General features: G+C 42.4%; 1 protein-coding gene across 1 annotated transcript in view; it reads left to right on the top strand.

Annotated features, from left to right (window-relative positions):
* XRCC1 (X-ray repair cross complementing 1) overlaps nucleotides 1-12,808 on the top strand; it is a 31,004-nt gene extending 18,196 nt beyond the window's left edge. Inside the window, exons 10-16 of the mRNA XM_078857189.1 lie at nucleotides 5,328-5,444; nucleotides 5,679-5,745; nucleotides 5,928-6,034; nucleotides 7,086-7,225; nucleotides 7,563-7,653; nucleotides 8,678-8,753; nucleotides 12,494-12,808. Coding sequence (XP_078713315.1) covers nucleotides 5,328-5,444; nucleotides 5,679-5,745; nucleotides 5,928-6,034; nucleotides 7,086-7,225; nucleotides 7,563-7,653; nucleotides 8,678-8,753; nucleotides 12,494-12,607 — 712 coding nt within the window. The 3' untranslated portion in view covers nucleotides 12,608-12,808. The remainder of the gene's footprint in view (nucleotides 1-5,327; nucleotides 5,445-5,678; nucleotides 5,746-5,927; nucleotides 6,035-7,085; nucleotides 7,226-7,562; nucleotides 7,654-8,677; nucleotides 8,754-12,493) is intronic.
* The last annotated feature ends 2,982 nt before the right edge of the window (nucleotides 12,809-15,790 follow it).

Raw genomic sequence — 15,790 nt, 5'->3', positions numbered from 1 at the left:
CACCCCAAGAACGCAACAGATTGTGACGTGCATAAAATAAACACAAATATGTCGTGCTATATTGGAAGATAGTTTTATTTCGATTTAAAGCTTTCGTGACTGCAGGGATTCATCTTCTTGGTTTTTTCGGTAAAGTCACGTAGAAGGGAAGTAATAAAATAATAAAAATAAAACATAATAAAATGAAACAATTCTCACGACGTTTCGGCCACAACGCAAGCAGCCGTCCTCAGGTGAAGAATGAGACACTTCAAGCTAGGAACTTACATATATGCTGGGTTGGGGGTGGTAGAAGAGCGCCTTAACAAAAAGAATGTGCATATCAAGATGAGTTTAGCATATACATGGGAAATGCGCAGGGGGCGGGGGGGCTTCAAAGTCATACCATGCCCACGCACTATGCAGGATCAAGAGCACCAAGGGGGGGTGCAGGGATTAGCATTAACAAAGGAAAGGAATGCCAATGATATGTAGCTGCAGTAACTAAACAACACCGTAGAAAACTAAGGTATAAACTACATACAAAGACTAAAATATAAACTGCATAGCACCATCAGTATACTTATCATACTCTACAATAAGCTGAGTTACTAACAGCAAGTAATACATTACAATACTACGTCGTAAAAGTTATATAATATGCTTCCATCTAAACTTTATTCTCTTACATCAACTGAGCATATACCGTACTATATACTGCCATAGATAAACCCAACATTAAATTATATACTGTATTGCAATAAACCACATTTCAACATAACACTATGTATTATTCTACCTACCCTAATGTGTATCAAAATGGTTTATTACGTCCTTCCAATGATTGCTAAGCCAGAATCCATCTTCTCGATTAAAATTGTCTCTGTGTTTGTATATGTGGATCGCCTCATGAACGAATCTCTCATGATAGCCAGGTGGCTTGCAGAGAACCTCTGTCTTGGAGAAGTCAATGTCATGTGAGCCCACTGAGTTGTAACAGTGATCTGCCACGGCTGAGGTGTTTGTCCTACCGTGTTTCAGGTCAGCTTTATGTTCACGGATGCGGTCCGAGACATGTCGTTTGGTTTGTCCAATGTAACTGCTACTACAGAGGCAACTTAGTTTGTAGACACCAGGGTGCTGTATGTCTGGAACCACATCTTTTACAGACGGTACCAGATCACGGATTTTATGTACTGTGTTGAATCGGACCTGGATCTTGTGTTTAATCAGGATTTTGGAGATCTTTTTTGTGACCCCAGCAATGTAAGGTAAGGTGATGGTCTTGAAAGGCTCCTCAACAGGATCCTTCTTGATGGTTGGAGAGATGGCTTTGCGGATTGTGTAGTCGGAGTAACCATTAGCCTTAAGAGCTTGGCGTATGTGTTTGAGTTCACTGGAAATGTGTTCATGGTCGGATATGCATTGGGCTCTATGATATAGAGTCTTGATGAGGGAATTCTTCTGGGATGGATGGTGGTGGGAATCCGGTTTTAGATAAGCGTCCGTATGGGTGGATTTCCTGTAGACAGAGTGGCTCATTGAACCATCAGGTCTCCTTTTGATTAGGACATCCAAAAAGGGTAGCTTGCCATCTTTTTCGACTTCCATGGTGAATCTGATGGCTGGGTGTATGGAATTGATGTGGTCAAGAAATTGGTCTAGAGCAGGCCGGCCATGTGGCCAGATGACAAAAGTGTCGTCTACGTACCTCTTCCATAAGGTCGGGCGTAGAGTGGCAGTCTGGATGGCGTCCGTCTCAAATTTCTCCATGAAGATGTTAGCTACAACCGGAGATAGGGGGGAGCCCATTGGGGTGCCTTCAATTTGCTTGTAGAAAGTTTTATTCCAGGTGAAGTATGTATTGGTTAAGCAGTGTCTCACCAGGGGGGGTACCCCAGCATTCAGTCCCTGATGAACCAAGTCTTCAATGATTGCGATGGTGTCAGGTACAGGAACCTTGGTGAATAAGGAAACCACATCAAAACTGACAAGCAGGTCGTCTGGGGACAGGGCAATCCCCTTGATTGTCGATACCAGGTCAGTAGAGTTTAGTACCGCAGAGGTGGTTTTTCCAGTGAAAGGCCGTAGGATTTCAGACAAAAAACGAGCCAATTTATAGGTGGGGGAGTTGATAGTAGAGACAATGGGACGAAGAGGTGTATCTTCTTTATGTATCTTTGGTAAGCCGTATAATCTTGGTGGCCTGGCTGCAGAAGGTTTCAACGAGAACTGTTTGGTCTGATCAAATAAAGCGGTTGAATCAGAAATGATATTGTTGGTTTTAGTGACAAGGCTGTTGGTGGGGTCTCTTTTTATTTTTGTATAGCTACCATCGTTGAGTAGTTCTTGAATTTTGTTGTTGTATTCTATTTTGTCCATGATGACAGTGGCATTGCCTTTGTCGGCTGAGAGGATGACAATGTCATCCCTCTTTTTTAATTGAGCCAATTCAAAACGCTCATCTTTGCTGATGTTGCTAGCTGGCATCTTGGCGTTTTTGAGGGTTGCAGAGATTTCGGATCTAGCTACGTCTGCAGCGATGTGACTCAAGCCCTTGAGAGCTACATCTACTCGAGCAATTATATCATTAACTGGTATGTGTCTAGGTGTGACTGCAAAGTTTAGTCCTTTAGCTAAAACGGATTTCAAACCTTCAGAAATAGGCTTGTTACTGCGATTAATTACGACTTTGTTAACATCTAGCTTTTCAATGTGTGGGTCCGGTTTCTTGTTTGAGAGGCGGTTGAATTTGGAAATCAAGTTGTCCTTACATTTAGTCGACATAGCGGCAGCTGAAGAGGCAGTCATTTTTTCTACATGTTCCCAATCCGATGTGGACATTGTTGCACTCAAAGATAAGTGTGATTTGTAGAGTGTCTTGTCTAACTGATCTAGTTCGGTGCGCGTAAGTCTGATTTTCTCTGAGATAAGAGCTAAGCTAGTTCTAGACAGAATTCGTTTCGCATTAGAAGAAGCTAACATCTTCATGGAGAAATTTGAGACGGACGCCATCCAGACTGCCACTCTACGCCCGACCTTATGGAAGAGGTACGTAGACGACACTTTTGTCATCTGGCCACATGGCCGGCCTGCTCTAGACCAATTTCTTGACCACATCAATTCCATACACCCAGCCATCAGATTCACCATGGAAGTCGAAAAAGATGGCAAGCTACCCTTTTTGGATGTCCTAATCAAAAGGAGACCTGATGGATCAATGAGCCACTCTGTCTACAGGAAATCCACCCATACGGACGCTTATCTAAAACCGGATTCCCACCACCATCCATCCCAGAAGAATTCCCTCATCAAGACTCTATATCATAGAGCCCAATGCATCTCCGACCATGAACACATTTCCAGTGAACTCAAACACATACGCCAAGCTCTTAAGGCTAATGGTTACTCCGACTACACAATCTGCAAAGCCATCTCTCCAACCATCAAGAAGGATCCTGTTGAGGAGCCTTTCAAGACCATCACCTTACCTTACATTGCTGGGGTCACAAAAAAGATCTCCAAAATCCTGATTAAACACAAGATCCAGGTCCGATTCAACACAGTACATAAAATCCGTGATCTGGTACCGTCTGTAAAAGATGTGGTTCCAGACATACAGCACCCTGGTGTCTACAAACTAAGTTGCCTCTGTAGTAGCAGTTACATTGGACAAACCAAACGACATGTCTCGGACCGCATCCGTGAACATAAAGCTGACCTGAAACACGGTAGGACAAACACCTCAGCCGTGGCAGATCACTGTTACAACTCAGTGGGCTCACATGACATTGACTTCTCCAAGACAGAGGTTCTCTGCAAGCCACCTGGCTATCATGAGAGATTCGTTCATGAGGCGATCCACATATACAAACACAGAGACAATTTTAATCGAGAAGATGGATTCTGGCTTAGCAATCATTGGAAGGACGTAATAAACCATTTTGATACACATTAGGGTAGGTAGAATAATACATAGTGTTATGTTGAAATGTGGTTTATTGCAATACAGTATATAATTTAATGTTGGGTTTATCTATGGCAGTATATAGTACGGTATATGCTCAGTTGATGTAAGAGAATAAAGTTTAGATGGAAGCATATTATATAACTTTTACGACGTAGTATTGTAATGTATTACTTGCTGTTAGTAACTCAGCTTATTGTAGAGTATGGTAAGTATACTGATGGTGCTATGCAGTTTATATTTTAGTCTTTGTATGTAGTTTATACCTTAGTTTTCTACGGTGTTGTTTAGTTACTGCAGCTACATATCATTGGCATTCCTTTCCTTTGTTAATGCTAATCCCTGCACCCCCCCTTGGTGCTCTTGATCCTGCATAGTGCGTGGGCATGGTATGACTTTGAAGCCCCCCCGCCCCCTGCGCATTTCCCATGTATATGCTAAACTCATCTTGATATGCACATTCTTTTTGTTAAGGCGCTCTTCTACCACCCCCAACCCAGCTTATATGTAAGTTCCTAGCTTGAAGTGTCTCATTCTTCACCTGAGGACGGCTGCTTGCGTTGTGGCCGAAACGTCGTGAGAATTGTTTCATTTTATTATGTTTTATTTTTATTATTTTATTACTTCCCTTCTACGTGACTTTACCGAAAAAACCAAGAAGATAGTTTTATGCCTGGATTCCTGCCTACCTGGCCGGTGCTCGACCAAGCGCTTGTGCGCAGTGGTGACAACACCACACACATCTGTCTGATGACGTCGCCCGCATCCCACAGTGTTGAGATGGGTATGCAATAGAGGAGAAAGAGGCGGGGAGGTATAGTTATGGAGGTGAGGGAGGGAGAAAGAGAAGGGAGGGAGAGACGGAGAGGAATGGAGAGGAGAGGGTTGGGAAGAGAGTGAAAGGGCGTCGAAAGGAGAGGAAAGAGAGCAAAACGGAAAGAGGAGCGTGATGGAAAGTGAAAAGCAATGGGAGGGAGGATTAGGGAGAGGCAAGCGAAATTGACCCGGGAAAAGTAGATGTAAGAAGGAGAGCGATGGTGAGAGGTGATAGAAACAGGGCGAGTGATCAGGGTGAGGGAAGTGGGTGGGATACAGTGGAGGGAGGAGAGGAATAGGGAGGGAGAGGTTGAAGAGAGGACAGAGCAATAGAGAAACAGATATACTAGGCAAGAAATAGAGATAAATGTGGATATACTGCAAAAATATGCAAGAGAAAGGTGGAGAGAGACTGGGTTCTAAGTAAGATTACAAGTTTTGCTCGCTGGCTGGCTGAGAAGGACGGACAAATGGTCACGTCCAAAGGACATGCGAGTTGTTGTTAAAGTTGAAACATTCTAGATTGTGTGTTTAACCCTAAATATTTGTGACTGTTTTTTTTTAGCTGTGCATTTGCCAATACACCGAAATACAACCAAGTCAAGTCACAGGGTGGAATCATAGTAAGCAAAGAGTGGATTTTAGACTGCTACAAACGGCGGCAAAAACTCTCCCACAAGAGGTAAATAAATCCTTCAATAATAACCGCAAAACAAAAATGTTGAAAGTGTTTCCTCTTTTGATTGAAATGACACGTGAAATAAATGAGACGGTTGCCTACACCCATACATAAATCTAAGCCCATCATACGTGTAATGTAAAGAGATATTTTCTGCTGCAGGTTTCAAGGTATGGCATGTCCTTTATTTTTGATGTATTCCTCTGTTCAGTGTGCTTAAAAGCTGTGTTTTTTTAGGTACCTGTTTGATGGCGCTTCCAGTGAAGAAGAAGATGACGATGAAGTGGAAACAACTGCAGGAAAAGTACAAACAATTTCACTCTATCCAATTATTTTTTAACCACAGTTGAAACAATGTTTTCTGTCCCATTTATTTTAATGCTCATTGTGCCGCTTTAACGTGAATTAATTATTGTTTGTACATTTGCGAGCCTTGTGAAATGTTAATTGCTTTCCGGAAAATTGTCATTGCATTCATCGATGCAGGAAAGCAGCAGCTCAACGCCTGTAAAGAAGCATGCAAATGGCCAAGGGACATCCCAGAAGACTGCAGGAATCCACAAAGAAGCGGAGAGTGATGAGGATGAAAAGAGGTATGTTGAAACTCATGCTTTGTAGTAAAGCCCATGCAAGATTGCAAAGAATAATTAACATTTCTAGCAACATAGTAAACATTCTTCAAGGATTTTCATTGTGTGTGGAAGTACGACCGAATCGATGGCCACTGTTCGCGACTGACTGAGGAAGTGGCAGCCAAAGGAGAGATTGCACCCGAAGGGGGGATGAATGCTGCGGAGAGATTGGGAGTGTTGAGATCCGCTGGTGTGCAGGGGCGATGTGGATTGTTGCATCGCGAGACCGTGAGGGATCGCGATGACTTGGAAGGGGGTGGGGAGGCCTTCATTCGCTAGCATCGGTGGCCGATGATTGATATGGTTGATGAAACAATTGTAGCTGATGAAAGAAGCATGCCATAATTCAGTGCAATGATGGAACATTTAAACATCCATGAGCGTTCTTGTAAAAATTCTTTATTTAATTTTGTCACTTAACTCACTGTAAACAATTTCACGCCAAACCTTACAGAAAGCTGCGCTGCAGTGAGTTGTGCGCAGATGTTGGTGGGGATTCAAAGCCATATTTTTATCAGTGGGGGTTGTTCTGCAACAGATTGGTACGGATGAGACGTTGCAGGGTTTATGTTGTTTCCTGCTGTTTTTTGGCAAATCCTTGATGACTTAGGTAGTTTTGAGGGCAATCTGTTTTAATGACTCCATATGGGAGTAAAATAAATAAATTGAAAACGCACTGCTAAGACGATGGAAAAAAGATGATCGTAAGGGGCAGCCTTGCAATTTCACAGCTCGCGGGAGAAAATCTCTTGAGCTGTGGCGATGCTTATTTCAAGTAATAAAATATAAACCGATGTCATAAAAAGACCTAGGTTGGAGAGAATGTGAATGTGACAGCCTCGATATATTTTAATAAAAGTTTAAAGCAGAATTGGCTATGAAGTTGTTTTGTGGAAAATGACCTGGCAGGTAATGTTACGAACACACATTGTATGTACGGCGCACATCAAAAACGTTGGTGAGAGTTTGGAGTTGAGGTGCAACGATGCGTTGTGACGTTTGCTTGTTGCAGGGGGCATCAGGAGACAGAGGAGGACATCTATGATGCATCGACCGATGAAAATACGGATACCGAAGAGAACGGCGCAAAGTCATCAAAATCCAACGGGGATGAGAGTGATGAGAAAGAGTTTCCAATACCAGAACTCCCGGGTTAGTGATGTCTCCTTGAATGACTGGTTAATTAAACATGAGCATCGTTAAATATACAGCTCTGGTCATCTCAGTCTATGATGAATGTACTTCTCCACTCTCACTTGAATGTGGTTGGTTTGAAAATGTGGTTTTGTATCGTCTGTGTTTGGTGGAGGCCCATTCTCTGGAGATAATGTTTTGTTCAATGTCTCCCTTTTTCTTAATGCTACAGATAGAAATTTAAAGGTTCTAAGTGTGTCTGCATGAAACGATATGTGATACAAATTCTGCGTTGTAATGCTTTTTTTTTAATCTTCCCTTCTTTGGCCCCCTTGTGTGTTCCGTCAAAATGCAGACTTTTTTACAGGGAAACATTTTTACTTCTACGGAAATTTCCCAGGCAACGAGAGACGCACACTGTGCCGATATGTGGTTGCGTTTAATGGGTAAGTACCGTCGAAAACATGCTCGAGAGCCAAATCCAGGGGGGCACTTGTTAAGGTGTGAAGTACACTGATCGTTAAGGGAAGACAGATGGAAATAAAAAAAATCTATTAAATTACAGCCCTAATTATGGTTGCAGCATTCTTCGCATTCCAACGAGTGTGGCTGTACAAAAATTACTAAATAATTCTATACAAAAAATTACACCTAAATGTTCCCTTCTTATAATATAATACAATAAGACAGAATTTTTTTTTTATGTCTCCTGAATATATAAGAAATATTTGTTTTTTATTTCGTTTTCACTCTCCATTTGTAATGGGTAAATATGACTAAAAATATCACCGGTTTATTGCAGTATGTCGTTTTACCCTTGAGTTTATAGCAGCGTATTCAGCAGCCGTAATAAACAAGTTCGAAGCCGTTACTGTCTAGCCCAAGGTTTTCCTTGCCTCATCGTTAAATATAAATCACGTGGCTGCTCCTGGCAACCGCCCGTTATATCTAGCACACCTTTGCCGTAACATCCCTCGTTTTAAAGTGATGATTTTCAAAATGTGTGCTGTTTGCCACTTTATCCTTTTATTTAATTGATGGCACTGTTAAAAGCAGAAGATTATGTTTTATACACTTAAACCAATATCTGTTGTGGAAAATAACGGTCATTGGGGTTTAAGTGGAACATGGGTGAAGGATTGAAGCAAGATTTTCAATTCAAGTATGTCTGCAATGCTGAAGATTAATTGTTGGCTTACAACCAATGGAATGTGTATTTGAGCACTGTTATATATGATGTTTGACAAGATTGGGGATGGTTGGAAAAGTATAGATGGAGGTTTTAATTACATTTTTAAGTTAGTATTCATGGTTTATAAGGCAATTACTTTTTTGTACTTACACACACATTTTACAATATATGAGTATACATTGAACGTATCAACGTAGTAAAGGTTTGAATGTTTTTTCACGGTTTGTGTTTTTGCACTAATTGTTGCCGATACTTGCATGCGCACGCCGCCTTCTCAGGCTACTGGAGGACTACATGAACGAGCGCGTGAACTTTGTCGTCAGTGCTCAGGAGTGGGACGATAATTTTTACGATGTGAGTAAAGCACGGTTGTGGAGTATCCCGCGGGTTGGTTGCTCGTGCTGAAGTGCAATAAGGGGTCTGTTGCGGTGTCGAAGTAGGTACGGCACATTTAGAGTCCGTGATTTGTGTTCATGTTAACCACATACTTAGCCGAATGTCGTGTGGGCACGAAGCATCTAACAAAATCTATTCCGCTCACGATTCGTGCATCAAATCGCGCGTGTGACAATTGATTATTGATGGTTGATTTAATCATATTCAATTTATATGCCAATGTTACATATTCTATTGTAACAAGCAACACTCTAGAGGGGAGACAGAACAACATGAAATATTCATTATTAAATGGCACACAACAAGACAACAGAGGACAGAAGACATCCCAGCCCATCCATGAAAGAATGCAATTCTTCTGACAGCATATTTTATTAACCTTAAGAGATATCCTCCCAAACGTCAGGTTTAAATGTGTACGCATGCTAGTTCGCTGAGTTGCTTTCAATAAAGAAGGTAACATTTTTAATCTTTTTTTTTTACAATTATTGACCCATCCCTAAACATTGCCGTTTGCTTTTGGGCTCCAAATTTAGAGCACTGGTGGTGTAGCAAATATAATTTGTGGGATGACAAAAGTGCAGCATTTGTTGATATTGAAAGCACAATTTAAACTTTAGAGCTCTTAAATCAAGTCTATATATTTTTTTTACAATGGATTTTAAGGCATTTGGCCATAAAAATCTAAAGAAGCAACATAAATTGCATCGACTTTGAACTATTTATGAATCTTATAAAAACTCAAATAAAACGTTTAGATGGCCCGTGTAGGCAGCATTGCACATTGATAATGGATATTACACAAAACACTGGCGTGCTTTATACTTTACTCTTATTAGGTTTAATAATGTTTGTGGTGAGGTGAGTGGTATTTTTACTACACTTTAAATTATTTAATGCACCTTGTAGAAAGGAAAAAAAAACCTTTCAAATGTATGTTTTTTATTTCGCTGTGTGGATGCTAAACTTATATTAGCGGAATATGCAATGCATTTTACATTTAGATACAGTACATGTGTAGTAGGTTCAACCGAGTCGCAGACGTGCTCTTGGAGGCAACACATTAATTTAACACCAACATACAGGGTAACTGCCCTTTAACAGAATAACAACCTATGGTGGTGACCACCAGGCTAACTACACTAATTAGAACGTAACTAGCTACTACGGACCGGGACCTCAGCTTGGGTCCAGGTCCACGTGTTTTAGACTCGGAGAACGTAGAGCGTAGACGAAGGTTTCTTCAGGATGAACAACAACGCCGGCCCCTCTGGGGGACCCGGCTTTTATTCTCTGCGGCGTGGCTGGCTCCAACCTTGGCCACGACCACCTTTCAGAATCCTCTATCAGGATCTCGACCCGGACCACGTGACCACCCTAGCCCCCACATGAGGCCCCTTTGTAGACTTATCTGGTCACGTGTTCTCTCGGGTCAACCAGAGTGCCACGGCCTTCAGTAACCCCTTCGTTACGGCCGGCACTCTCACACCCGATCATCTAGGGCTGGCACTGCACGCCGAGCGTGATGCCCTCCAGCGCTATCAATCAGCGCTGACCGAGCCCCTCTAGGGCCGGTATTATTTTATTATTTCCCTTCTACGTGACTTTACCGAAAGATCCAAGAATATGAATCCCTGCAGTCACGAAAGCTTTAAATCGAAAAAATTGACTGAATCATGCTCCTGCGTATCTGTCATATGCATGAGAATGTGAGTGCTCAGGACAGAAACACAGACTGTGTGGCAATGCATAATAACATATACATGATTTTGTACTCACGGTTAATAGCACATGCATTCCAAAGTATATTATAATACATTCAGGTAATATTACTCAAGCGTCCGTCATCAGGTGATGATCAGGTGATGACAGATGCTTGTGTTGCGACCGAAACGTCGTGCTCTTTTATTATTTTTTCTATCTACGTGACTTTACCAAAAGAACCAGTGTGAGTATGGATTCCTGCAGTCACAAAAGCTTCAAGTCAATATTTAAAAATGTTGCCAATAAACAGACAACTAATCGGCTTCGGTTATTACCCTGGTAGTGGAAAGTGCAGCATATTTAGGCATATCAAATGTTCCCACAAAGAAATTAAATGTAGCGACAGATGGGCGATAGGCACTACAAACATCCAGCGACGTCTGGTCAAAGTTACACACTGCCATGTGTGGCATCAGGCAGTGTAATGGCCCTTTGCAAGTGTAATTCAGCTTGACTGCTGATCCAATAAATATAGCAATTCAAATGCCTCTCTCTTAGATCTCTCATGCTCACATGTCCGTTGCATTGCACTCTCATACTCACAGGCCCTTTGGATAACACCCGTTAGTATGCACTCCCTCGTCGAGGAGGCCGCTCTTCTTTTTTTCTACAGTTACATGCTAATTTCTCACATTAACATCATGCTAATCCCTCACATTAACAGGATGCTATTAACCAGGTAAAACCCTAACTGCTTTGTAGTGGTTGTCGTTCTTGATATCTGCCAGGTACCACTACTATATTTCTCCGAGTTAACTTCTCCCCCTCCCTGCATCCCCAGCTCTCTCGGCCTCCCACTCCCAGCCCCGCCCTCTTCCCCCCCCCCCTCAGCCTCACGTCCCTCTCCTGGCGTCCACGCAGCACTCCCCCTACCCCACACCCCCACCTTTCCCTCTGCCCCCTTGCTCCTCCCCCTTTCTTACCTATATAACCTCTTACCACGGCAACTTTCTCTCCCACTTCAGCAAAAAAATTCTTGCTGTGGGTTTCCCACCTGATGATGATTGCTTGTGTTGCAATCGAAACGTCGTGATTTATTTTATTTTATACCTACGTGACTTTACCGAAAGAACCAAAGAGTATAAAACACATTCCTTGCGGAGGGAGCTGGTAGGAACGTTGGGTCAGCGGTGGCGTGGTGTATTCTGCAAATATGCCCGACTGTGAGAGCGAGCACAAGCCGGCGTGAGTAGGTTAAACGTTGAGTTTTATAAGGGCACCACGGGGTGACCAGCCCTTCCCCACCCAGCCCCTCCCCACCCTCCCCACCCAGCCCCACCCTCCCCTCTCCACCCAGCCCCTCCCCACCCTCTCCTCCGCACCCAGTCCCTCCCTCCCCACCCAGCCCCTCCCTGCACGACGGACACAATAATCCTCTGTGGGCTGGTGTAACCAGGAGGTTGCTACCAGTATAACAAGTGCATTATCCTTATTATAAGTGCTGCTGCATGAACTATGTAATTTCTTTACTCTTAAAAGAGAATAAAGTGTATGATTGAATAGTTTTCAATGATGTATGTGTATTTTTTAAATGTATTTCACCAAAACTCTTGAATGTTTTTGCACACAAGTGTCCGTCATCACCTGATGGCGGACGCTTGTGTTGCGACCGAAATGTCGTGTTCTTTTATTATTTTGTCTTCTATCTACGTGACTTTACTGAAAGAACCAGAGAGTACCTTTTAAATGTTTAGTGTCTTAATCTTAAGTTAACCATGGGTGAACTTCCCATTGAGCTGCCATGCTTATTTGACCTTTCAAAGACGAGCTTTCACTGGTTTTCCTTTATTCTCATTGAAGGTCTTAAGACACGTGATGCGTTGGAGTATTTACCGCAGAGGGCAAACGTGTTTCTCCCTACCCTTCCAAGTCAGGGGTCTTGTGGATTCAAAGTGGGACAAGCTGATTTTGTTGTGCTGTGACTGATGGTGCAGGCCCTGACGGAAAACCCGAACTTGGCGTTTGTGAAGCCCCAGTGGATTTACTCTTGCAACAGCAAGGGGAAGCGTCTGCCACACCAGCCATTTGTAGTCATCCCCCAAGAGTGATGCTGCCGACGGGCAAGAACTCGTTGCTCTTTTCTGAGAGAACGTCACGGTGATGCAGCATAACGACCTTGACGCAAAGTGGCAGAGGACATGGGATTAACAAAGACGTGTGTCCAGAAACGTCTGTGTTGTCGAAGCAAAATGCTGTTACTCCCAACATTTGATTTAAAAGAAGTAAAAAAGAAAATACAATAGGGGAAAGCAATCTTTTTTTTTTGGGGGGGGGGGGCGGGTTATTTTTTGTACAAAATGACAAAGCGCTAAAGTATTTCTACTAAGTAATGAATTGCAAAAAAGAAAAAAAAATGTATTCAGCAGATTCTGTCAACCAATTGTATTGTTCTGTATGCATGAAAAATTAATACGCCCTCGTTTTTTGTGTAATTCAATATGCAGAAGTTAATCACTCGTGAATAGCGTTCACACATTGCATCGCGTCCCTTTTGTGGATGTGTATGGCATATACCTCATCGTCACAGTTCTGTCAACACCTGGTCGTGGTCGAGAAAGGTTTTTCTGTGATAATGAGTTCTGAGTGGATTAGCATAGAAAGCCAACACAGAATAACATTCACCGCTATTGAGAAAGACACTTTGTGTTGTGGTTGCATAATGGATTATTTCCATTAAAAGTTGTTACCAACAAGTTGCATGGTACTCCATTAGCGTTTAGGTACATGGAACCAATATCAATGAGTTAAAAGCTGGGATAGATCATTTTCTGTATTGGTCGTTTTTTTACCATTTAAAAAAAGTTATCTCTTTAAAAAAATGTAATCATCAGCTGTCTGCTGAATGAGGACCCCTCCCCCCAAGCTACCATCATCCCTCGTGAGATCCTGTGATGTAAAACTCCACCTCATCTAGTATTTAAAGAAATACAATTGCTGAGCATAATAAGTAGGCTTTAAAATGAAAAAAAACCCAATGTATTCAATTAACTTAATTACCTGCAAATATTATTTGTAAACATACCACACTGTTGAAGGAGTTCATCACATTTCCCCGGACACATCAAGTGGCAGTTTATCCACTCGTATTTCTTGTTTGATTTTCTGAATGTCAATAAAAGCTGTAGAAACACTTGTGCAGGTGAACTCCACGGGGCAAGGCTGTCTTTAGCTTTGGCATGCCCGAGAGGTGGTGTTATATAAGTTGTGTCCCAAGTATCTAAGTGTTGGGGTCGGTATCTTATAAAGTGCTCATCTCTTGTAGATGTAGGTCCCTTCGTCAGTCCACTGCAAGGTGAAGGCCTCTCCATGCCATGTTGGTATTCTGAGTTGTTGGACCATACTTCACCATGCTGGTCAGTGCGGATTGGTGAAGTGGTTGGGGATGGGGGGGGGGCATTGCAGGATTGGATCACATATCACTCGCCGCTGATGGTAGCTGTGGCCGGGAATCAAAATCGGGTCGCTGATTTGTAGTGCACTGAGGTAAACACTGCGCCACCGTGTCACCCGGTCAATTCTTGAGGCCACAGTTGTTTCGTAGGTGTGTTTTGATACATAAAGTGTTTACATTGCGTTTCCTTACGTCTGAGCGTGGCGTCATTTTTCTATACACGTAGTACAGTATATGTAAGCTATGAAAATACGCTTTGTCACGAAACGTGTTTTTCACTGGACTTTAGGACGTCATGACTAAACCTGAATGTGTGCGTATCATTTGGAATGTCTGGAAATGCTGTATTATTTTAATAAACTGCAAGGTGCGCTTTCAAAGTTTATTGTGTATACAGGAGTATTGAACATACTTATACTTTGCTGTGTAATATATTGTATACAACTTTAAAGAGCTCTGCTGTGGAGTATCCTGAATAATGATTCATAATTGAATGTTTGCGTCAAACCGCATAAACAAAATGTATGTCATAAACCCTCCTCCATCCAACAGCCAATTAATAAAGTTGTCACGTAAACAAACGTGCCAATTTATGACTGTTTCAGCACACCGACGTGTTGAGCGTATGTCAAGAACATTTAAAGACATTTTTGCTGATAGTTCAAACCAGCATCATCACGAAGTTGCCAGGATTGTGCTGCTTGAATCATAATATTGGTCGTGAAAGTTCTTTAGGTAAAGTCACGTAGGTGAAAGTAATAAAATAAAGAATGAAAACAACTAAAATAAATCACGACGTTTCGGGCGCAACACAAGCGTCCATCAGGTGGGGACTACCACAGCGAAAACAATCGCTGAAGTATGCTAAAGACATGGTTGTAACAAGGGATTATATAGCTGAGTGGGCGGGGTGGGGGCCAGGGTGAGTGTGGGGGCGGGGAGAGCGGCAAGGATGTTCCTAGAGTTCGAACTAAAACTGCTAATACGTTGGGGGGGTGGGGGGGGGCGGTTGGGCCGGCGAAACACTGCACGTCAAATTTCCTATTGATGGTAGTGTGCAAGGCTGGGAGTAAAAGACTGGAGATGTGGGTATGAATATAAACTATAAGGCAGCTAAGGTGCAACTTGGTTAATAACATCCTTCCAATGATTGCTCAATTTGAATCCATCTTCTCGGTTGAAGTTATGTCTGTTTCTATATCTGGATGGCTTCATGGACAAATCTTTGGTGGTATCCAGACGGCTTGCAGAGTACTTTGGTATCAGAGAAAACAATATCATGAGAGCCCACCGCGTTGTAGCAGTGGTCAGCTACGACAGAAGAGTTCATCCTACCGTGTTTCAAATCTGACTTGTGCTCGCGAATGCGTTCAGATACATGTCGTTTCGTTTCCCCAATGTAACAATTGCTTTCACACTCACATCTGCTACATGGATTTTGTTTAAAGCTAGCCTATCACTAATCTCAGAGAGAATAAGATTGCTCCGATTTGAACTCGATAATTTAGACAAGATTTTCTTACAATTACATTTAATGTTAACACAAAAGATGTCGCTTTCCGATTGGGACCGTGTTGACAACATGACAGTCTCCTCTGCTATAGTAGTAGGTTTTTACCCTTTTAAACTGGTACAAAACTGACACCTTTATTCAAGGCATCATGTTTGCAATAACCACAACACAAGTAGTCAAAAAAGCAAACAAAAAGAAGCAACTCTGATAATGATAATGATATGTACTGTCCTTGAAGTTGATTGGTCCACACCCGAGACGGCTTTCTTTAGAGCCTAGTCCCCATTGGTGTTGGACCAGATGACACCAGAAGGCGTACAACCCAAA

The sequence above is a fragment of the Lampetra fluviatilis genome, chromosome 5 (assembly GCF_964198595.1).
Source record: "Lampetra fluviatilis chromosome 5, kcLamFluv1.1, whole genome shotgun sequence".
NCBI classification, from domain to species: Eukaryota; Metazoa; Chordata; class Hyperoartia; order Petromyzontiformes; family Petromyzontidae; genus Lampetra; species Lampetra fluviatilis.
Note: the sequence above shows the minus strand (reverse complement) of the source record. Positions and strands in the feature narration are given on the sequence as shown.